Source organism: Lepidochelys kempii, chromosome 24 (assembly GCF_965140265.1).
Source record: "Lepidochelys kempii isolate rLepKem1 chromosome 24, rLepKem1.hap2, whole genome shotgun sequence".
NCBI classification, from domain to species: Eukaryota; Metazoa; Chordata; order Testudines; family Cheloniidae; genus Lepidochelys; species Lepidochelys kempii.
The window spans coordinates 9,441,946-9,465,951 of record NC_133279.1 but is presented as its reverse complement, the minus strand read 5'-3'; the positions used below and the strand labels follow the sequence as shown (position 1 = coordinate 9,465,951).

The 24,006-nt window shown below is 54.2% G+C and overlaps 1 protein-coding gene across 3 annotated transcripts in view; it reads right to left on the bottom strand.

The window, feature by feature from the left end:
- Nucleotides 1–24,006, bottom strand: part of ARHGAP30 (Rho GTPase activating protein 30) — a 51,854-nt gene that overhangs the window by 8,972 nt on the left and 18,876 nt on the right. For 2 of the 3 annotated variants that reach the window (XM_073323434.1, XM_073323437.1), the window contains exons 4-10: nucleotides 21,092–21,174; nucleotides 18,319–18,426; nucleotides 17,650–17,777; nucleotides 14,943–15,114; nucleotides 14,262–14,362; nucleotides 13,238–13,315; nucleotides 8,539–9,027 (exon numbers count right to left, since the gene is read on the bottom strand). In XM_073323434.1, the coding sequence (XP_073179535.1) occupies nucleotides 8,539–9,027; nucleotides 13,238–13,315; nucleotides 14,262–14,362; nucleotides 14,943–15,114; nucleotides 17,650–17,777; nucleotides 18,319–18,426; nucleotides 21,092–21,174 (1,159 nt within the window). The remainder of the gene's footprint in view (nucleotides 1–8,538; nucleotides 9,028–13,237; nucleotides 13,316–14,261; nucleotides 14,363–14,942; nucleotides 15,115–17,649; nucleotides 17,778–18,318; nucleotides 18,427–21,091; nucleotides 21,175–24,006) is intronic. The other variant, XM_073323436.1, reaches the window with a different exon arrangement.

Below are 24,006 nucleotides of genomic sequence, written 5' to 3'. Positions count from 1 at the left end.
AGGGAGGGAAGGAAGGAAGGAGACACCCAGGAGAAGTGACTAGGTCCAGATCCATTGCCCTGAAGTTCTGCTCAGCTTCTCCTGTGCCTGATTCTGGATCTGCACAGTTAGAAAATTGTTCCTATGAATCCAACTGAAATCTCCCTTGCTGCAATCTAAGACAATTCATTCTTGTCCTCCCCCTTGGTGAATGTAAGAATGGCCAGACTGGGTCAGATCAATGGTCCGTCGAGCCCAATATCCTGTCTTCCGACAGAGGCTGATGCCAAATGCTTCACCGGGAATGAACAGAACAGGGCAACTATTGAGTAATCCATCCCCTGTCGACCAATCCCAGCTTCTGGCAGTTGGAGGTTTAGGGACACCCAGAACGTGGGTTGCTTCCCTGACCATCTTGGCTAACAGCCATTGATGGTCCTATCCTCCAGGAACTTACCTAATTATTTTTGGCACCCAGTTATATTTTTGGCCTTCAGTACGTCCCCTGGCAACAATTTCCACAAATTGATCGCAGTGTGTGAAGAAATACTTCCTTTTTTGTTTTAAACCTCCTGCCTATTAATTTCATTGGCTGACCCCCGGGTCTTGTGTTATGTGAAGGGGTAAATCCTTATTCACGTTCTCTGCACCAGTCATGATTATATAGACCTCTATCATATCCCCCTTAGTCGTCTCTTTCCCAGACTGAACAGTCCCAGTCTTCTTAATCTCTCCTCATGCAGAAGCTGCTCCAGACCCCTAATCATTTTTGTTGCTCTTCTCTGTACTTTTTCCAATTCAAAATATCTTTTATTGAGATGGGGCAACCAGAACTGCACGCAGTATTCAAGGTTGGGGCATACCATGGATTTATATAATGGTGTTATCATAGAATATCAGGGTTGGAAGGGACCTCAGAAGGTCATCCTGCTCAAAGCAGGACCAATCTCCCATTTTTGTCCCAGATCCCTAAATGGCCCCCTCAAGGATTGAACTCACAACCCTGGGTTTAGCAGGCCAATGCTCAAAACACTGAGCTATCCCTCCCCCCAAAGGGAGGGATAGATATGATATTGTCTATCCCTTTCCTAATAGTTCCTAACATTTTGTTAGTGTTTTTGACGGCTGCTGCACATTGTAACCTATCACTTAAATCATCCTCTGTACCAGATGATGGAGGGTAGCTAATGCAACATCTATTTTTAAAAAAAGTCTCCAGAGGCTATCCCGGCCATTCCGCTCCCGTAAACCTAACTTCAGTACCTGGCAAATTATTTGACACTAGAGTAAAGAACAGAATTATCAGACATACAGATGAACACAATACACTGGGGAAGAATCAACATGGCTTTAGTAAAGGGAAATTGTGCCTCAATCTATCAGAATTCTGTGACGATATCAACAAGCATGTGGACAAGGATGATCCAGTGGATATAGTGTACTTGGACTTTCAGAACGCCTATGCCAATGTCCATCACCAAAGGCTCGTAAGCAAAGTAAGCAGCCATGGGATAAGAGGGAAGATCCTCTAATGGATCAGTAACTGGTTAAAAGATAGGGTAGGAAATGGTCAGTTTTCACAGTGGAGAGAGGTGAATAGTGGTGTCCCCCAGGAGTCTGTACTGAGACCAGTACTTTCAACATATTCATAAATGATCTGGAAAAAGGGGTGAACAGAGAGATGGCAAAGTTTTCATATGATACAAAATTACTCAAGATAGTTAAGTCCAAAGCTGCCTGAAGAGTTACAAAGGGATTGCATAAAACTGGGTGATTGGGCAACAAAATGACAGATGAAATTCAATGTCAATAAATGCAAAATAATGCACACTGGAAAAAAATCATCTGAACTACACATACGAAATGATGGGATCTAAATTAGCTGTCACCACTCAAGAAAGATCTTGGAGTCATTGTGGATAGTTCCCTGAAAACATCATCTGCTCAATGCTCTGGGTGTCCCTAAACCTCCAAAAGCTAGGATTGGATGCCCAGGGATGGATCACTCAATAATTGCCCTGTTCTGTTCATTCCTTCTAGCATCTGGCATGGGCCACTCTCAGAGATATGATACTGGGCTAGCTGGACCAGTGGTCTGACCCAGTCTGGCCATTGTTATTTGAATGGTTTCAGAGTAACAGCCGTGTTAGTCTGTATTCACAAAAAGAAAAGGAGTACTTGTGGCACCTTAGAGACTAACCAATTTATTTGAGCATAAGCTTTCGTGAGCTACTTGCATCCGATGAAGTGAGCTGTAGCTCACGAAAGCTTATGCTCAAATAAATTGGTTAGTCTCTAAGGTGCCACAAGTACTCCTTTTCTTTTTGTTATTTGAATGCAATTGAGCAGGTGGGAACAAGGAGGCAGCTAAGCACCCCATCACCGGCCCCGAAGTGTCATGACCCACAGGTCGCAAACCCAGGTCTGTAGGAGTCCTGGGAGGGTCATCAGGCTCCAAGCCTTCACCCAGCCAGTTAGAGGCCTCACCTAGAACTGGGAATCCCTGAAGCCCAGCTCAGCTAGAAGGCTCTACTCCTGGGCCCCAATTGGTGGAACACCAGAGCTTCTGACTGGCCCACTGCCCCTACTTAAGCAAGAAGGCAAAACAGGAAGTTGCCTGTACAGTTGGGCTCTGCCCCGCTTTGGATTGCTCACCTAGTGTTACCCACTCTTGGTTTCCTCCTGCGGCCTGACTCTCTGTTCCTGACCGGGCCTCTTGATTCTGAGCCCTGGCTGCTGTGGGGACCCTGCCCCCCACCCTATGTTAATCATTAAGCCCAGCTGCCTATGTCCCAGCCCTGACACTAAGTGCTCTGTGGACACAGGTGGTTTGTGGACCACCGTTTGGGAACTGCTGGCCTAGTGGTTAAGGCTCAAATTCACAAAGCACTGCAATGCGTGCTTGAGTTTTGACTCCAGCGGACCTACTCACACGTTTAAAGCGAAGCGTATGCTCGAGTGCTGTCCTGAAATGGGGCCTGCCACACCCGCCTGGGATTCAGAAGACCTGGATTCTCTTTCCACCTCGGCCGCAGATTAATGCTCTGTCTGCGCTACGGAGACCATCCGGCAAAGCCCTCTAGCCCAGACGTCGCCCATACCGGCAGACGGGGTTTTTTCTGCTGGCGTAACGAGCACCACTAACGACACCAGCTACGTTCCCAGAAGCCCTCTTTCCCTGACCCCTTAATCAAGGAGGCTTGAGCTGCACCACACATTTTGCCGACATGGCGATGCTGGCTAGGAGCCTGACAAAAAATCACCCGCCCTAACTGGTGTAGCCGCATGTACACCAAGAGAAGAGTGCTTCTGGAGGTGGTGAGGCTGAGTGAAGAACTCTTTTTGCCATCTAGGAGGCTTTGCCGGCACGCCCGTAGCAGCCAAGGCTCTGTAGAGTAGCCATGCCCTCACTGCGTCCAGGTGGGCAGGTCATGTCTCTGTGCCCCTAAATGGGGACAGCAAAACCAACCCCCTTAGCCCAGAGGGCTGTTATCAGGCGTCACTCGTGCGTGTCTGGGAAATGCTTGGAGCCCTCTGGCACAGGGAGGTGCAGAAAGACACAGCATTGTTATGCTTGACGGTCTCTGGGTCCAAATAAAGCCTCAAACTCTCTCTGCTGCCCCCCACCCCCACCCCCAGGACACTGTAGCTAGCTGTGATACTGCTCTGGCCCCCGGCACCGCTGCAACTGGGGCAGGAGCAATGGAAGTGCCCGAATGTGGGAAGGCCACCGGTGCCCGAACCATGCCCCCCCACACACGGAGCCACCGCCCCCGGGCCCTGCCCCCACGCCGCCCCTTCTCTTCAAGCCTCTGCCCCCGTGCCCCCCGGGGCCCTGCCCCATGCCACCTCTTCCCCACAAGACTCTGCCCCCCCGCTCACTCCTCTCCGCCCCCTCCCCCGTTACTCTCCCTTACGGCTGGTAAAAAGTGCGGTGGCCATGTCTCCCTGGTCCCCCCTGTTCCAGCACCCCTGGTCTAAGCCCCTCGCAATCTGTAGGGAATTGATCCTCGCCACTAGAGCCAAGTGGATAATTGATTGGTCAGGGTGGGGGCTGAATCTGAAATAAATTCCCGTTCCAACCCAACCTGAAATGCTTTGGGTTTTTCTCCTCCAAACAGAACAGCAGCGAGCAAAGGAGTTTGGGGGCCGAATGAACCACTTTGTTTGACCCGAAACGGCTTGGTTTGTTTTTTGTTCTGGGATGTCTTTCACCTTTTTAAATTTTTTTAAATAACTAAAGCTAGCTTTCAAAATGAAATTGTTCGGTTTGACTCATTTGCATTTATTCAACCAAAACTTTTTGCTGACTGTGACCCCGATTTGCAGATTGTTTCGGTGCCTGCCAAAGTATGTTTGTGAGGGGGGGTTGGGCACATTTACTCTTCTCTGCTCACAACCCCGCAGTGAGGTAGGACAGGGCTACTGTCTCCATTGCAAAGAGAGGCACAAAGTGACTTGCACAAAGTCACCCAGGCCAGGGAAAGGAATGTTGGCCTCAGAAGTCCCAGGCTGGCACGTTAATCACTGGTCGAGCCTGCCACTCTGCACAGCCGTGCCCTTGGAGGAGCTGCCGAGAAATGCAAACTCGCCAGGGCTGGGCAAACATCACGGTGGAGACTGGAAGCTTGGGGGGAGGGGGAGGGGGAAGGCCAAGTGAACCCCTAACCTACTCGTGCAGCGGTGGCAGAGGAGGAGAGCGGGAGAGAGGCACATTCAGAAACAACATGGGGTAGAGGAAGGGAAAGTTCCCTAAATACGCCCTGTGGATCTGAAGTCTGGCTGCCTCATCACTGACCTGCCTCGACTCAGAATGGGGAAGTGAGATGCAACGAACTGCTTCAGAGGGCACGTCACCTGCCTCTCCTGCCACCCGCGCCTGGGTGGCTGTTGATTCTGTTGTGTACTGTTTGGGCTGGACTACGAGCTCCCTAGGGCATGGGCTGGCTCCATGATTTGCATGTACAACACCTAGAACTATAGGGCCCTGATCCCTTTTTGAGGACCTTAGACACTGCCACAGCAGAGGAGAACACAGCCTGCATGTCAACATAAAAGACAATCTGACCCTGAACTGAACCCAAGTTTGGGTCCCAGTCATAGGTGTCAACTTCCCCTGTTTCCTGTGGGTGCTCGACCCTCCTCTGCCCCTCCCCCACTCCACCCCTTCCATGAGGCCCCGCCCCTGCCCCGCCTCTTTCCTGCCCCCATTCCAATCCCTTCCCCAAGGTCCCCGCCCCAACTCTGCCCCCTCCCTGCCAACATTCCAACCCCTTCCCCAAATCCCCGCCCTGGCCCTGCCTTTTCCTCTCCTCCTCCCCTGAGCGTGCCACTTTCCCACTCCTCCCCCGCCTCCCGGAGCGTGCTAACACTGCCAAACAGCTGTTTGGTGGCGGCTGGGCGGGAAGCGCTGGGAGGTAGGCGGAGGAGCGGGGACGCGGCGCGCTAAGGGGGGAGGAGGAGGTGGGGTGGGGGGTACTTGGCTGCAGAGCACCCACTAATTTTTCTCTTCCCCTATGGTCCCAGTGCCTTTCACAAAGTCTAGGGTTCTAGATCCAGGGCGACCTCTAGTTCTTAACAATCTCAGATGTTCCTCCTCCTAACCGCGAGGTGAAACTTAAAACCACAAGTCCAGGTGAAACTTAAAAACACAACAACTGCTGGGGATAAAAGTCTAATTCAACGCCAGGAGCAGGAAAGTCCTGATTACCCATCCAATTCCCCTGCAAAATACAGCACAATAACACGTGCAACCAATGAAACACAAGGCGGGAGCAATCCAGCATCAGAACCAATTCTCACTGGCTGAGAGCACCCCGTAGGCAGGGCACTTTACAGCTGATGAGAGCTGCTGCTTCTTACTTTTATAGCTGCCACCCTACATGTACAGCTGCTTCCCTGTCTGAACTTGAGCTCAAGTCCCTGTCGAAGCGGATGCTCTCACAATACTTACTGCACCAAGAGGCTCCCAGTTCTGCATTAGGATGCCTCAGGACGGTGCCAGAAATTAGTGCTAGACCATTTGTTGCAAAGAGGGTGGTGATCAATTGTTCTCTTGAGTTCAGGAGAAGGAGGATAGGCTTAAACTGCAGCAAGGGAGGTTTAGGTTAGATATTAGAAAAAGCTTTCTAACCCTAAGGCTAGTTAAGCTCTGGAACAGGTGACCCAGGGAGGCTGTGGAATCCCCAGCCCGGTGATTTTTAAGAAGAGGTTGGACACACCCTTGTCAGGGATCGGCAGGGTTTACACGATCTTGCCTCAGCACAGGGCGAAGGACGAGACGCCCTTCCAGCCCTCCAGTTCTCGGATTCTACAATGTCACAAGTACGCTCACAGCTCGAGCCCTGCACGGACACAAAATTTGTATCCGCATCTGATCCGTGATGTGCAAACATGGTCCACAGCTATAAAGCGGAGAGCTGCAGATTTGCAGGGCTCTACTCACAACCCCAGTGCATCAGCTGCTGCAAAAGAAACGGAAACCTGAACTTGGCCCCGGGCAGGGGGAGAAGCTTGTCAGTTTATCCATAAAATCTATTTGCAATTTTCACATTGTTGCATATTTTGGACTGAGGAGATCTTAAAACTCAGGTCGATTTAAGCTCCAAAATGCAGGAGTTTGGTACAAAACACGATGTAAGAAAACCCCAAATCAGTAGCCACATTTCAATTAAATTTTTGGTTATTATTGTTTTTGTTTAAATTCCAATTTAAAAACACTTTTTCATTTGGATTTCACCCCCCTGTGGAGTGTGCAACCCTGACATTGAGGCACTGTGCTAGCTCAGTGACACTCAGACTGACACTCAGGAGCAGCAAGTGGCTTGTTCATGTGGCTCCTGCAGCTCTTTGCAGCACCTGATATTAAAACACGGGGTGATTTAATTATTAACCCGTCTGAGTTATTACCCAAGCAGGATGTTTTTACTATGTTAGTTACCAATTGGAGAATACTTGGTCAGTCATTTTTCTGTGCGAATAATATATATATAGTAAATGAAACCATGAATTCACACTCCCCTGGCTCTTTGGGGTAATGTTGATCACTAATTTGGCTCCTGAACCACTGAGGTCTGAGTATCACTGCGCTCACATAACCCACTGGCCAGCATGTATTACCAGCCTTCCCAGCTCTATGCCTGAGGATGCGAGTCTGTTACCAGCCCGTATAGGCTGCTGTAGGTCTTTCATTCAAGCTGTAGCCACTCCTGATGCCAGCTCTGGAGATCCCCAGTGCATCACACCAGAAAGTGAAACTGACGCATCTGTCTATTTCGCAGGAAGGAGTCAGTGGTGAAATATATTTTAGACTTCAGAAATTCTTTACATTTCTTTCTGCCCCTTGCACAAGGAACGGGGGTTTGTACGGTGCCTGATGCTACGGAGCACTATGGGAGCGGTTTTCAACCTGTGGTCCACAGACTTCTGAGGCTCTGCAGACTACGTCTAAGATTTCCAAAGGGCTCTGCATCAGTATTCAAAATATTTTAGGGGTCTACAAATGAAAAAAAGGTTGAAAACTACGTGAAGATGCACTACGGTAATAACAATAATTTATAAGAGGTGGGGAATTTTTCATCTTTAATTTGACAGCGTCCCTATTCGTTCTGTTATTTTTTGCTTTTTAGGTTATTAATATTCTAAGGACCATTCAATCCCGAGAATGATTTAAGGATTAGCAAACCTGCCTTGCAGTGATTGACTCCGGGAGCTCCATCTATTTAGCTTAACAAACAGAAGGTTAAGGGGTGACTTGATCACAGACTGTGATCACCTACACGGAGAACAAATATTTGATAATGGACTCATCAGTCTAGCAGAGAAAGGTCAAACACAATCCAATGTCTGGAAGTTGAAGCTAGACACGTTCAGACTGGAAATCAGGTGTGCATTTTTAACAGCGAGGGTAATTCACAGTTGGAACAATTTTCCGAGAGGGGTGGTGGATTCTCCAGCATGGACAACTTTGATCACGACTGCCTGTTTCTCTAAAAGAGTGGCTCTAGGGATTATTTTGGGGCAGTCCTTCCCAGGCCACAGGGGGTATTTGGGTGCCTGCAGTTTATTAGCCCTCATCCTTAGAATTCTCTAGCACTTTTTCACCTATACACTTTACAAAGCTGGGTCAGCATCACTGTCCCCATTTCCCCAAGGAGGCGGCTGAGGTACGGATTGGGGCCACCCAAGGGGCCAATGGCTGAGCTGGGTATAGAAAGGAGGGATGAAATCATATCATAGAATATCAGGGTTGGAAGGGACCCCAGAAGGTCATCTAGTCCAACAAATGCTGGTCCTCAGGGGAGTTGGGATTTCAATAGGGCCAGGACTGGGTCTCCTGACTCCCCATCTCACGCTGTGTCTACCTTTGGAAATTCAGCACCAAACATCAGTGGGTGTTAAGTACCTAAACACCTTTGAGGATCGGGAATGACTGGGCCAAAGTCACCTAACAGGTGAGTGGCAGAGCTAGGGATGGTGGCGGGATGGGACACGACAGGACTCTCCCCTCAACATGGACCACGCCTGCAAAACAGATCTGAAATCAAACCAGCTGCTTACCCATGTGATCTTCCTTGGCGACGGGGATCTTAGCCCCCAGCCGCTCCTCTGCTTCTAGCTCCTTGGATGACCTCTCCAGAGCCTCCTTGTCTAAGGGGCTGTAGCTCAGGGCCGGGCACTCCAGCCCCCGGGTCAGGCGGGACAGAGAGATGTTGGAAGTGATGTGGAAGGGGACGGTGACTGAGAAGGGGACGGAGATATGGACCCCAGCGCACTTCTCTGCCCGGTTCTGCGCAGTCTTGGGCGAGCGGCCCTGCGGGGCGCCCCCCACCAGCGAGGCCCGGCCGGCCTTGGGGGTCGTGGGCTCTGATTTGGCACTGGCTTCGCCCTCGGACTCCAGCGTTTGCTGCCCCTCCTCGCCCTTGAATTTCCCATCAGGGTACTCGTCCGACTCCAGGAAGCTCTCCTCCCGGGAGGAGGGGCTGTCGAAACTCTCGCGGCGCTGAGGGGCCTGCTTCTGTGATCTCTTCCTGCCCAGCCTGGTGTTGTCTAGATGCAAATAGGGAGACAGATCAGAGACCCACCCCACATTCAGGAATAGGGCGGGTGCTCAAACCAAGGGGCACCAGGGCGAGAGACTGCAGCTGCCCTGCTCCGCGTCGCTAAGCCCCTGTGAAAATCGCGGTGTCCCAGACTGGGTGGGAATCGTGACATGAGCCCAAGACCGCCATTTCCCCACGATTCATTGCAGCAGGAGAAGCTGCACAGCAGCCGGAGCCGCCGGCACAAGGAATGCAAGTCACCCCATGGGGTGGCGGAAGCAGGCATTCGTGCACGCCTGTGTGACGTTATTGACTTGAACTGGGACTGTATTGTTGCAACCAAGGTCCTGTAGTGGCACCAAATCTTGTATAAAGGGGGTCAAATAAGGTGTCTAAGATGAGGTTATGGTTTGCTGGTTAGGATTGTACTATCTGTTTGCATGTATCATTTTTGTATTTAAAGATATAAGTATTGGCTCTATACTGTCTGTATTGCAAACTTATGCTATGCTTCTGGGTGACACCCCAGCCAAGTTGGGGTCAGCTCTGCCAAGCCTGCTTGATGGCCCATTAAGGACCATCAGCTATACAAGTGACTCACTGAGAGAAGGCAGACACGCCTCGTGACTCAGCAAGGTATGCAGGGACCTGCCTGTGGACAGAACTCTGAGGTTTTTCCAGGCCACGTGAGGGACAGCTTGTCCTTGGGACAAAGAAAGACCACATGGCAAGAGAGTATAAAGAGCTGCTGCAGATCCTCCATCTGGTCTTCAGTCCCTTCTTACCTCTGGAGGAACTTTGCTACACTGAAGCTTTGAACCAAGGACTGAATGACCCATCCTAGCTAGGGATGTTCTCCAGAAACTTGATTTGAACATGCAGTCTATTCCATCACTGCTATAAGCCTGAACCAAGAACTTTGCCATTACTATGTGTAATTGATTCCATTGAACCGATTGCAGCTCTCATCTATATCTTTTTCCTTTTATGAATAAACCTTTAGATTCTAAAGGTTTGGCAACAGCGTGATTTGTGGGTAAGATCTAATTTGTATATTGACCTGGGTCTGGGGCTTGGTCCTTTGGGATTGAGAGAACCTATTTTCTGTTACTGGGGTATTGGTTTTCATAACCATCTGTCCCCACAACGAGTGGCACTGGTGGTGATACTGGGAAACTGGAGTGTCTAAGGGAATTGCTTGTGTGACTTGTGGTTAGCCAGTGGGGTAAAACCAAAGTCTTCTCTGTTTGGCTGGTTTGGTTTGCCTTGGTGGGCACAGAAACCCCAGCCTTGGGCCGTAACTGCCCTGTTTTAAGCAATTTGTCCTGAATTGGCACTCTCAGTTGGGTCCCGCCAGAACCAGCCTCGTTACAGTATCCTGCCGACTACGCCACTGTAATTCCCTTAGCAGCTCCACATGAAAGACTGCGGGGGAGGAAAGGGGGGATGGTCTTCATCTGGCCCCTGCCAGGCCAGGATGAGCCTGAGGAGCCTGTCAAGGCAGATCAGAGGGAAGTCCAGCAGCGATCGCTGAACTCAGGGGCGCTAGGAAGCCACTGGGCTGTCCTCCCACAAGGCCAGATTCAGACTCGGTGTGAGCAGCTGCAACACTGGGGGAAAGGAATGGATTTGCACCAGATTATGGTGGGGACCCAATTCTCAGTTACACTGCGGCCCCTTCGCATCACTCCAGCAGAGTCGAAGGGGCCTTCAAGGGAGTGTGACTGATTTACCCTCACTGGAAGGCAACTGTGTAAAGGGGCGTAATGCCAATGGGGATCAGGCCCCAGGTCTGAATTTGACCCCCTCAAGAGGACTGAGCCGAAATGGGGAGAGAAGCAAAGGCTATAGCTAGGGTTGCCAACTCTCTAGGATTGTCCTGGAGTTATGTCACGTGATGAAACCTCCAGGAATACGTCCAACCAAAATTGGCAACCTTCGCTATAGCAGATCCCCAAGCATACAAGAACCAGTTGGTCTGCAGAAGGCAGGGCAATTTCCATCAATATTTCGGACAAACTTCACTGAATGATATTCAACCTTATCAACTCACATTTCGGTGTCCTAGGAGCTGGTTGTATTAAATATGCATGTTTAGGTGTCAGTGGGATTATACGTAACTTGTCTAGGAGCCGGGGCTCTTGTTATGAGCTTCAAAGGACTCTTGAAACCAATGGGCTATGAGAGAAGCGAGCTGTTCGGTAAGTAGGTTTCCTAGGCGATACTTGGGAGGAAGGGAATGCAAATACCCACCTCTGGACCTGACCTTTGGAAATTTTGCCCTGGGGAGGGGAATTTTGTCTACAAAGGACCTATTCCCAGGATCAAAAAGCCCAAATGGCATAAAGGAGGAACTCAGATTCATGGGACTCTTGTTCTGAGCAAAAGGAGTGATGAACTTGTAGCCATGGGAAAACCCCTGGCTGGATTTGATGAACTGTTCCAGCCAGAGCCCTTGCTGGAGTTGTGGGGGGATCTCTGGCTATTAGCATGCGGGTAGGTTCTCTGATTGTTTTTAATATGTTTCTTTGTAATGCTTTTCCCTTACGAATAAACATACTTGCTCTGTGGGAGCTTAACTGTGGCAATTACGTTGTTTACCGTCTCCGAGGAGAAAAGTAAAGAAGCCCGGCTTAGGCAGTCTGACTGGGCTGGGGAATTCACAGTGTAGGCGGGGAGCCGTGCAGACTGGAAATACCCTGGCCAGGAGGAAGAGGAATGCACCTCTCTGCCCAAGAGGGGTGACTCCAAGGGAGCCGGAAGTGAGACAGTGGGTGTCCTTGCTGGACCACAGAGGGGGATATAGACAAACACCCATAAGTAGGGGCCCTACCAAATTCACTGCCATGAAAAACGCGTCACGGACCGTGATATCTGGTCTCCCCTTGTGACATCTGGTCTTTTGTGGGCTTTTACCCTCTACTACACAGATGTCACGGGGGAGACCAGCATTTCTCAAACTGCGGGTTCTGACCCAAAAGGGGGTTGCAGGAGGGTCACAAGGTTATTTCAGGGGGGTCGTGGGATTGCCACCCTGACTTCTGTGTTGCTGCCTTCAGAGCTGGGTGGCCGGAGAGCGGCGGCTGCTGACTGAGAGCCCGGCTCTGCAGGCAGCAGCGCAGAAGTCAGGGTGGCAATCCCATGCCCCGCCATCCTTCCTTCTGCCCTGCTGCTGGTGGCGGTGACTCTGCCTTCAGAGCTGGGCTCCCGGCAGGGCCGTCCCTAACCATTTCGGTGCCCCATGCAGCCCCCCCGCAGGGGTGTGTGTGTGTGTGTGTGGGGACCCAGGCTTCTGTTGTGTGGGGAGCTCATCCCAGGCCTCCACGGGGGGGGGGGGGGGGCAGGAGCAGGCTTGGGGGGCATGGGGGAAACCAACCCCCAGCACTCACCGGCGGAGCGGAGAGGGTTGGGGCCGGGTCGATCCACTTCCTGCCGCCTGGTGAGTGCAGGGCAGGCCCAACCCCGCACTCACGGGGCAGTGGGAAGTGGAGTGGCCTGGCCCCAGCCCGCTCCGCTCTGCTCCCCTGGCTCCCAGCCTTGGGGGACAGGGGGAAACCGCCCCCCAGCACTCACTAGTGGTGCGGCTGGCAGCCAGCAGCATGGAGCAGGCTGTGGCTGGGTCACTCCACTTACCGCCGCCGGTGAGTGCAGGTCGCCCGACCCCTGTTGCAGTCCTCAGGGGAGTGGGGGCCGGGCTGGGGTGGAGCAGGTTTGGGGCCCATGGGGAAGAGGCGGAGCAGGGGCTGGAGCAGCATGCAGCTGCTTAGGGCACCAGGAAAATTGGGGCACCAATTCTCCTGGTGCCCTACGCAGCCGTATGGGTAAGGATGGCCCTGGCTCCCGGCCAGCAGCCGCTGCTCTCCAGCAATTAAGGCAGCGCATCTGCCACAGCAGTGCAGAAGGAAGGGTAGCAGTACCGCAACCCCCCCCCCCCACAAGAGCCCCACTCCCGCAACCCCTTTTTGGGTCAGGACCCCTGCAAATACAACACCGTGAAATTTCAGATTTAAATAGCTGAAATCATTAAATTTATGATTTTAAAAATCTTATGACTGTGAAATTTACCAAAATGGACGGTGAATTTGATAGGGCCCTACCCATAAGAGGTGGTCGGGGGAAACTGAGTCATGCCTTAGCACCAGAGGATGGGCTCGACGGCCTCCCGAGGTTCCTTTCAGCCCCGCAGGTTTACAACTCCTCAGGATTTCTCCACTTACCATCGTTCGCATCCGGCACGGAGCTGAGGGAGTCCATGCTTTTGGCCGGCCGCAAGCTCATTTTAACGGATTTGTCGTCTGCAAAAGAAATACAGTACACAGCGGAACAGGAGTGACCGTCCATCAGTGGACGGAGAGACTCTCCGGGCAGGTCTACACTGCAGCCGCTACAGAGGCACAGCTACGGTGCTGCGGCTTTGCCGCCATGGTGCCATAGCAAGGATGCTTCCTACAGCGGAAGGGGGTTTCCGTCGCTGTAGTTAACCCAGCTCGCCGGGAGGCAGTAGCTAGGGCTACACCGGGGCTCAGGTCGACCTAACTCCGGTGCTCAGCGTGCAACATTTTTCATAGCCCTGAACGACGGAGCTGGGCCGATCTAGTTTGTAAGTGTAGAAGCGGCCAGCCAGTAGGAGCACCCCTCCCCACTGCACCTCACAGACCCAGAACTGTGCAGAGGAGACCCCCCTCCCCCATGCACACACAAACTCTGGGGACTGTATCGCTTTCCTCCAAGTGTTGGATGAAAAATTATCAAAATGTTTCCTTTAGACTTTATCCTTTTAATTGCATTGCATTGAATTCTATTGCACTGTATTGCTTTGCATTGTATTGCATTGCACTGCATTCTACTGCTTTGCACTGCATTATTATAACACTGAAACAAGTGCATTCACCTTAGCAGAAAGAACCACTTGGATATTTCCAAACCAATTTTTTTCCAGACATTTTGGTTTGCGGGGAATTTTGAAATTTCAGCTTTTCCTTCAGACAGAAGGAGATTCTGAAAAGTGGGGATTTCCCATGGGATGGACACTCCGAGTTCCAGGCAGGGCTATTCCTGTTAGCAGAGGCCAGTCATCAGGAGAAAGGCCCTTGTGGAAAGTCCAGCAGTTGCCTGGGGAGAGTGAACATAACCAGCAAGGAAGGGAAGAGCCCCCAGAATGCCAGATCCAATTAACCCCTCATTCTCCACTCCTCTAGCCTGCCGTTTCCTCCCTCGGTTCTCTTCCTCCCCACCCCATACCTTTCTCCTCTGCCTTGGCCAGCTTGCGTTTGGAGTCAGTGCTGGATCTGCCCAGGTTGAAGATCGACCTCCATTTCTTTACCTTCAAGGAGCCTTTTCTTCTGTGAAGAATGGCAGAGCTTAGAACTGCACCCACAGGCAGGGGGCTCCAGTGCAGAGGGAGCCCATGCCTGTGGGGTGTGGGTGTGTTTGCACCACTGGGCCCTGTTGGGTGGGACATGTCACAACTCTCCGTCATGGCCTGTGCGGGTGGTCTGCGTGCGCTCCCTTGTGGGCTGTGTTAGGCCAGCTTCTGTGTATCTCTGACCCTTTCACGGTGTGTGCATGGGCACATGCGTGGGTATATTCACTGTCACCCTCTAGTGAATGGAGCCTGTCAGTGCTACTTGTCTACAGGCAGGGCTGGCGAATCGACCAGCTCTTTGCCCAGCAGGCACGGACCTGTGATTTCCATTTCTCCTCCCGTGTGCCCTAGTCTATACATGGTCAGGGACCATCCCCCTGGGGAATCAGGTGCATTAGCGCACAGAGGATGTGTGAAAGCATCTAGCGCTTGATGCATTTCCTCGTTCCAACCCCCCGCGCTCTCAGGGGCCGATCTGCATCTGGGGCACCAGGGATTAAACCCAGGCAGCTGGTAAAGCCCAGACAGAGAAGAGAGAGGAGGGGCGGGGCCCGTACTTGTGGTCGTTGAGCTCGATGATGGTGTGGTAGGGGCGGATCTGTGGCGGGCCGTCTCCCTGGTTCAGCATGGCGGGCAAGTTGTAGGACATGGTCTGGCAGTCGGGGTGGACTCCTGGCAACCCCAAGCCGGACAGGAGGAGGGATTTCCGGAGGCTCTCGCGGTCACTTCCTAGGACAGGGAAACAAACACCTGGATGATTCAGCTGGAGCTTGCGGGGCTGGGAGCGTGTGCCAGCAGCTGCCAGCAGGGAGTCTCGGATCCAAAGACAATCACAGACCTTGTTAAAGCCAGTGGGAGCCAAGCGCCTGCCTTCAGGCTCAGGGGAAGGAGCCGCCCAGCCCCTTAAGGGAATAAAACCAGCTAGGGACAAAGAGAGCGACCAGCCAAGACACTAAGCCGCATGGCCAGGCCGGAGCTAATGCAGGTGGCTAGCGGGGCTGAGGATAACTGCTGCAGGTTGTGGGTGTTGGAGGCAAAAAAGCCAGGAGAGGCAGTTGTGAGTATGATACTGAGAGGAAGCGAGAGGCAGTGATTCCTGGGCACAGAGCAGCTGGAGGAGCAGACATGGGGATTTCTGAGCAAGGAAACTCCCTGCTGTTGGTTGTTTCTCCTGCGGCAGGAGTCTGTGGATGTGCTCTGTAAACAAACACGATTCCACTAAAGAATATCCCTGCCTCATAGCACGGATCTCTCCTCCTATCAGAAATAGCCCCATAAGGCCCCGAATATTAGCAACCCCCTCGGACCAAGGGGCAACACCACCATGAGCTCAGAGGCAGTGTGGTCCAGTGGCAAGAGCACTCAGCTGAGTCTCTAGGAGACCAGCATTCTATTCCCAGCTCTGCCACTGATCTCACTGGGTGACCTTGGGCAAGTCACTGCCCTGCCCTGTACCTCAGTTTCCCCTCCCACTTTGACCTGTCTGTTCAGACAGCAAACTCTTTGGGGCAGGGACTGTCTCGCTGTGTGTCTATGCAGCGCCTGCCATGATGGGATCCTGATATCGTTGGGGGCCTCTAGGCAGCTAGTGTAATATTAGTAACATGTTACTGTTTCATACTTCAGTGGCTCTTCTGGGATCCCTCCAATTTGCTTCAAGAGGCTGAGGGGCCAGAACCAGAACAGATGAGGAGGCAGATACTTGCCATGCCCACCAGGGCAGAGGGGAGAAGATGAAAGATGGAAAGATATAACCAGGCTCTGGTGGCTGAGTAAAATCGCCCAGGTCCCTGCCTCTGTGTCTGCATGGAAGGGGAGGGTTTCCCCACCCCCAAAGCTGGGGACCGATCAGGGTATCACTGGGCACATTAACAGCAGTCACCCTCTCTTGGCACCCAAGGTGGGGTGACGCCCATGGGTGCTTGCCCTGGCCATACTCAGCTCCCTCTGCAGGTGCTGGGTGTTTCACCACTGACTGCGACAGAAGCACGGCCAGGCCAGGCCAAGCACTCTGAGATGCCGCTGTGTATGCCGATACCCTGAGACGCTGCCCGGGCCCAAGTAATCGTCCAGGTCCTTCTCGGCCCCAGATGGGCGGCCTGTGCCAGCAGCATGGGGGTGGGGAGGGCAGAGACCCAAACCCTGATCTCTCCATGGGAGTGTGCTCACGGGGGAGTGTGCATGCTGAGTACCTCACTAAACCCATGTCCAGCTTTGGCAGCCAGGTACTGCACAGGGCAGGAATGCACAATGCCTCTGCCAGCCTGACCCTGGCTGGGAGAGGGAGCTTGGCATAGTGCTTAGGATACCGGCCTAGGGCGTCAGGAAACAGAGATTCAATTCCCCACTCTACTGCAGACGCCCCATGCCTCAGTTTCCCAGCTGTACGATGGCTATAATAGCCCTGCCTCCTAGGGGTGTGTGTGGATAACTCCATTAAAGACAGGGAGGGGCTCAACACTAAGGTGAAGGGGGTCACAGAAGTACCTTAGGGTATGTCTATATGACAATGTAAGGCCAGGGTTTGAGCTCCAGACTAGCCCTCCTGCCCCATCTGTCTACACACAAATTGCTCAGGACCGTGGAGGGTTCAAGCCCGATGGCTTTGCAGTGTAGATGCAGCCCCTCTGGGAGACAGCCCGATTTTCTTCCTCCTCAGGACAGTCGAGTGTTCCCACAACAGGCCACCTTTTGGGAGGGCACTCGGGAGTCTGGGATACGGGTGGTTCTCTGGTCTAGGGCCCGCGTCATGCAGCGTAGACACAGGAGCCCCAAGTCGGGACCCAGGGTTCCCCCGACCCGTTCCTAACCTGGGGGTTACAAACGAGTGTAGCCACTCAAGCCCTAGGTTAATGAACCCAGGCTCTGTGAACTCGAGTTCTGCTAACCCAGGGCTTACGTTGCCGTGTAGACAGACCTTCGGCTAAAGAGTAGCTAAGGTCCAGATCCCCACAGCTTGAAATGCCTAACTCCCCTTCACTTCAAGGGGAGTTAGGCACCGACATCCCCAAGAGGAGCTGGGCCTGCATTCTCCGAATGGTGGCAGGACGGGCGCTCTGCACATGACTGCAGCCAGGACTCCAGCCCCAGTGGCCAGTCTTCCCAGGCCCCAGTGTCGAGAGAAGGGCTGGGCTGGTCCTGCGGCGCAGAGCCAGATGCGGCAGGGCCTGCCAGTCACCTCCGCCCCAGGCAAGTGACCTGGGTGGCGCGAGGCCCCCAGAGCTATCGGGGCTCAGCGCCAGGGCAGGGCACCAAAAGACCTACCGCAGAGAGGGGCGTCTCTGAAGAGCTGCTCCACATGGGTGAGGATGAACTCCACGACGATGGACTGCACCCGCACCTCCATGAAGGCAGCCGTGCCGTTGAACCCAGAGGCCTCGATGTCCTTAGACCTGGAGGGGAGGGACGGGGAGGTGTGGCTGAGCAGGTGAATGCTGCTGGAATCCGGCCCGCCTCTTCCCCTCGCACTCTGCCCGTTCCCTGCCATGGGGCAGAGATTCCAGGCAGGGGGCACCCTTTGGCTTTGGGTTGGGGCTAGCGTTCTGCTAGAGGAGACCCGGTGTGTGTGGGGAGAGGAGCGCAAAGAAACGGGTGCAACTCGCCTGGGCGTTTGGAGGTCACGGGTTGGTGTCTCGGGGGAACGTGGCAAGAGGGGGATGTCCTGTTAAAATGGTTTCCTCTCCCCTTCCCTCGCCAGCTCCCCCACACACCCATCTCCTGTCCCTATCTGCTCTCCCCGGCCTCACTTCCTCCCCATCTCACCGTCTCTCCAGGCTGGTGTCACACTCCATCCCCGTCCCTCCCAGCTCCAGGATCTATGGCACCGAGGCTGGTCCCCTTCCCCCAGGAACCCTCCTCCCTGCCTCTGACGCTGCCTCAGCGTGCACAGCGTGACCAAAGCAACAGGCGTCTCTGGTGCCCCCTGGCTCTCACCTGAGCAGGTTGGGGGCCCAGACGATGGCCAGGTTCCTGGCATGCATGTTGGTCTGGGAGCTGTAAGAAGCCATGTGAACCAGATGTCTCATCAGAAACTCCAGGGTCCTACGACAGCCAAGGCAAGAGAAGGAGACGCTCACATGAAGACAGCACGGCATGGGGCGGGGGGGGGGGGGATTCAAAATTCTGGGCTGGAGACCGGTGGCACACAGGGATGCCAGGCGGGATCAGGCCCATCTAGCCCAGTGTCCTGTCTCTGACAGCGGCCAGCACCAGGTGCAGCCGGGGCAGCTGTCACCACCACACAGCAGCGGCTGTGGGACAATCTGCCCCCATGGTCCCACCCTGGGCTCCAACAGTCGGAGATCAGTGATCGCTCTGGATCAGCGTTGCTCAAACTGGGGTCCTTGGACCCCTGGGGGTTCCTGAGGGTATTCCAGGGGGTCCGCGGGTACTGCTGATCAACTCCTCCCCCGCCGTCCCTCAACTCCTCCCCCTCCCTCTATTTCCCAGAGGCTACTGAAGCCAAACCAGGAGATTTTAGGCGTTAAAAGTCCAATGGCCAGTGGGGCTAAGGCAGGCTCCGCGCCGCTCCCAGAAATGGCTGGCACGTCCCTGCAGCCCCTGTGTGGGGTGGGGGGGGGCATGGGGTCTCTGCACACAGCTCGCCAGGAACTGCGGCCAATGGGAGCTGCAAGGGTGGTGCCTGCGAGCAGGTCGCAGAGACTGCTGGCTCCCTGCCTAGGAGCCACTGCTAGAGCCCACACCCCCTCCCAGAGCCCGCACCCAAACTCCCTCCCAGAGCCCGCACCCAAACTCCCTCCCAGAGCCCGCACCCTGCACCCCCCGCCCCAGCCTGGTGAAAGTAAGTTAGGGTGGGGGAGAGCAAGCGACGGAGGCATGGGGGATGGAGTGAGCAGGAAGAGGTGGGGCAGGGGCAGGGCCTGGGGCTGAGCAGGGGGTCTTGGGGGTCTCCGAAAAATGTTAAGTCAAAATGGGGGTCCTCAGGTTGCTAAAGTTTGAGAACCGCTGCTCTGGATAGTCCTGTTGCCCAGATCCTGTCCAATCCCCCTGGGAATCTTGTTGAGTTCTGGGCATCAGTGACATCTTGTGGCAGTGAATTCCATAGGCCGATAACATGATGCATGAAAATGTATTTCCTTTTATCAGTTTGGGATTTCCCGTCTTCCTGTGTCATTGCCTGTCCCTTGTTCTTGTGTTATGAGACTGGGCGAATGGAAGCCCCCAGTCTCCCTTCTCTAGACTATTCAGTCCCCTCTCATTCATCCCCTCTCTAAACTAACAGGGTTGACCTCATCAACACTTTTCATAGCAGAGTGTCTCCAGGTCCTGGATCATCCCATCGCCTTTGTCTGACCCCTCTAGTTCTGCACTGTCCCGTCTATGGCGGTGAGTCCAGGCCTGCACAGTACTGGACTGGTGGCGCTGAAGATGGCATGCCCTGTTTATCCACAGGACACACAGCCCCTGGTTTTCACCCGAGCCCCTCAGCTGGATCCTGGCCAATGGCAAATCCCCCTGGCAGAAGTCGTGGAGTGGCTCTTAAGGGACCACATACTGTGGCAAAAGTTAAAGCAGCCCCTAGGCTGCTCTAATTTGCGTCAGGGCTGGCGCAGACCAGCACGCTGACCATGGGGCCAGACCCACTCTGCAGCCTGGTGCTGAGCGAAGGTCTGATACAAGAGAGACTCTGGCCCACAGACAGTAGCAGCCGCGGAGCCAGGTTCCCTCCCATTGCCCTGCCAACAGCTATCAATCCAGGCCTCGGCCCCATGGGCTGGCTCCACCTGGGTGACGTCTCTGCCTGAGCCAGCTGAGGGCGAAGGGGGCCATGGTCTCAGACACAAGACCCTGGCGGGGGAGACCCAGCCTCAGCTCCTGGAACATCTGCAGGCTCCTTTCCAGGGGCCAGCAGGAGGGGCGAGGCCTGGCTGGAGAGAGGCTGTGCTCGACATTGTCCTAGCTCCACTCCAGGGATCAAACTCCCGCTCACCCCGATGGAGGCGGACGCTAAGCGCAACAGACAATGGTGCCAAGTGTGGGGAGCCTCCCAGCCTGCCGATCAGCAGCCGTGCTGCAGGGGCTGGCCACAGAGAGGAGAAGCCGGCCTCTCCACTCCCTGCTTGGCCAGAGAGCTCCTGGGCAACCCCGCTGCAAGCTCTCCTCTGACTGGATGGCCAAGGGGCGACACGGGCTGCAGGAGAGGACAGGCGTTGCTGCCGGGGCGCTGCAGGCCGAGAGCCTCAGCTCCCCGCTGGGCGACGTGCCCCCCCGTACGATCTGCAGCACACGGGGGGATCAGCCAGAGCTCTCGGGCAGAGGGAGGGCCAGAGAGTAAGGGGCTAAGGCTGGGGCAGTGTGTGGTTGACCCAGGTGACTGCTGCTGATTGTTGTGACTGATATCGGGGTTGGGGTAAATTAGTCTGGGACCAACAGCCAGCAGGGAGCCCATACCACAGCTGGTGAAAGGCACCCGACCGGCAGCCTGGAGTGCGCAGGATAAGGGCAGGCCAGGCAACCGTGTTCCATCCCAGAATGCCCCAGCCCTGACCTGGAGGGACCAGCCTGGGAGCAGAAGGGGAGCTGGGTCCCCCATGGCCTGTGCCCTTCCATCTTCAAAACTCAAGGGTTTTTTGTATGGCTGAGCCCAAGTAGCCCTGCCCTGGCCACCCCGAGGCTTTTGGTCACACATCACGCTCACTCTGAGGGGCCTTGGGGTGGGCGGTGGGGTGGGGGGGTAACCCTGTACCTGTAGTGTGGGGATGGAAGCTCCTTCAGCACCTCTTTGATTTTCACCAGCCGTCCCTCCTCCATCTGTATGGCCACAGCATCCTGAGAGAAAAGCAAGAGTCATAAGAACATAAGAACAGCCAGACTGGGTCTGGACCAGCTAGCCCCATATTGTGTCTTCCGGTAGTGGCCAATGCCAGGTGCCTCAGAGTGTATGAACAGAACAGGCAATCATCAAGTGATCCATTCCCTGTCGCACATTTCCAGCTTCTGGCAAACAGAGGCTAGGGACACCATCCCTGCCCATCCTGGCTAATAGCCATTAATGGACCTATCCTCCAGGCACTTATCTAGTTCTTTATTGAACCCTATTATAGTCTTGGCCTTCACAACATCCCCTGGCAAGGAGTTCCACAGGTTGACTGTGCATTGTGTGAAGAAATACTTCCTTTTGCTTGTCTTAAACCCTCTGCCTATTAATTTCATTTGGTGACCCCTAGTTCTTGTGTTATGAGAAGGAGTAAACAACACTTCCTTATTTACTTTCTCCACCCCAGTCATGATTTTATAGACCTCTATCATATCCCCCCTTAGTCGTCTCTTTTCCAAACTGAACAGTCCCAGTCTTATTAATCTCTCCTCATACAGAAGCCGTTCCATACCCCTGATCATTTTTGTTGCCCTTTTCTGAATCTTTTCCAATTCCAATATATCTTTTTTGAGATGGGGCAACCACATCTGCATGCAGTATTCAAATGTGGGCGTACCAGGGATTTAGATAGAGGCAATATGATATAGAGAGAGGAATCCAGACTTTTCTCTCCACTCCCCCTTCTCGGCCATCTCTCGCCAGCGTCCTCACAGCACGTCCCAGGGTGGGGTTGGGGCGGCTGCAGGGTCCCTCCAAACCCAGCTCAGCCCTGGACCAAGGACAGAACCTAAGGCCGCCATGACTTTAGAGCAAGGCCATACAGAGCCTCATACCCGCTGCCCTGGAGCTCTGGGATCTTTCCTGTTTTCTGCTGACCCATCTCTATCCACTGCTCTCTGATCCAGAGACATGACCCGGGCCCCCCTGTTCCCCTCCATGGCTCACACCAGCCCGCCCCAGCCCAAGGGGAACCCAGCTGAGCTCAGCAAGTCACTTCTATGGATAAAGAAAAGGAGGACTTGTGGCACCTTAGAGACTAACCAATTTATTAGAGCATGAGCTTTCGTGAGCTACAGCTCACTTCATCAGATGCATATCGTGGAAACCTGTTTCTATGGATAAGTCTACACTGGAGCTGGGGCTGTAAAACTGCCAGAATATACTCCAGCCCGGGACTCCAGCCAGGTACCTGGACAGCCAGCCCCTCCTTTCGTCCGTGCTGTTGCAGCCACACTGCTATTTTTAGTACGCTAGCTTGTTCAGAGCTAGCTTGCGTACGTCTGCCCAGCTGGAAATGACACCAGCAGGTCCAGTGTAGACACACCCTTAGTCACAGGGGAGCCCATTTCGGCTTGGGTTGAGAACAAGCCTAAACAACCCAGCCTCCAACTGCCGCCTCTGGCTACGTCTGTTCCTCCCAGACGGGATCCAGGTGATTCTTGAGGGTCAGGGGCAGCTGAAAACAGAGGAAATTGAGGGTCCAGGTTTGGCAATGGAGCAGCAAGTTCTGTGGCTTTGACTGCAGCCTCCACCACCTCCAACCCCCTTCCAGCAACCAGGGCTCTCCGGAGCCGGCCAGGCCTCTCCGCCTCACATGGGAAATGGCACCCTGCTGTTTGTGCAACGGTGTGACAGCAAATGCCCTGCCCCAGGTCCCAGGAGACGCTCCATCCACTCCCAGCCCCGGCAGGCCCAGCCCCGCTTCTCTAGAGACGACACGAGCACCATTATTTTCGTTTGTGTTATGGGGCATCCAGAGGCCCCAGTCAGTCTCGTCCTACTGAAATCCTTGCTATTAATCATTCATAGAATCATAGACTATCAGGGTTGGGAGGGACCCCAGGAGGTCATCTAGTCCAACCCCCTGCTCAAAGCAGGACCAATCTGCAACATTTATTGACCAGCGATCATTTCTATGGCACCCTCGGGAGCAGCCTGCACAGAGATACCAGCAGGGATTGAACTCACAAACGTTAGCCCCAAAACCGAGAGAGTCAGTAACAGATGGTTACAGTCCCTAGCACTGGCCATTAGAGGGCGACATGATCACACACCCAGGGCACCAGCGACACATGGCCCTCTGCAGTGGTTTGAGCAGGCCAATGTGCAGACTCCCTGCACCACAGCGTCCATTTCCTCTGCACTCCACGGCAGAGAGCAGCGCCCCTAGGGCAGGAGTGAGCAAACTACGGCCCGCGGGCTGAATCCCGCCCACCAGCATTTTAATCCAGCCCTCGAGCTCCTGCTGGGGAGCGGGGTCTGGGGCTTGTCCCGCTCCGGCTGGGGAGCAAGGTTGGGGGCCGCTCCACGCAGCTCCCGGAAGCAGCGGCATGGCCCCCCTCCGGCTCCTACGTGTAGGGGCAGCCAGGGGCCTCCACTGTGCACGCTGCCCCTGCCCCAAGCGCTGCCCCTATAGCTCCCATTGGACAGGAACCGCGGCCAATGGGAGCTGCAGGGCTGGTGCCTGAGGAAGGGGCAGCGCACAGAGCCCCCTGGCTGTGTCTCCACGTAGGAGCCAGAGAAGGGACATGCCGCTGCTTCCGGGAGCCTCTTGAGGTAAGCACCTTCCGGAGCCTGCACCCCTGAGCCTCTCCCCATGCCCCAGTCCCAACCCCCACCCCAGAGCCCACACCCCCAGCCGGTGTCCTCACCACCCCACTCCCCCACCCCAGCCCGGAGCCCCCTTCTGCACTCCGAACTCCTCATATCTGGCCCCACCCCGGAGCCCGCATACCCAACCAGAGCCTTCATCCCCTCCCCAACCCCAATTTTGTGAGCATTCA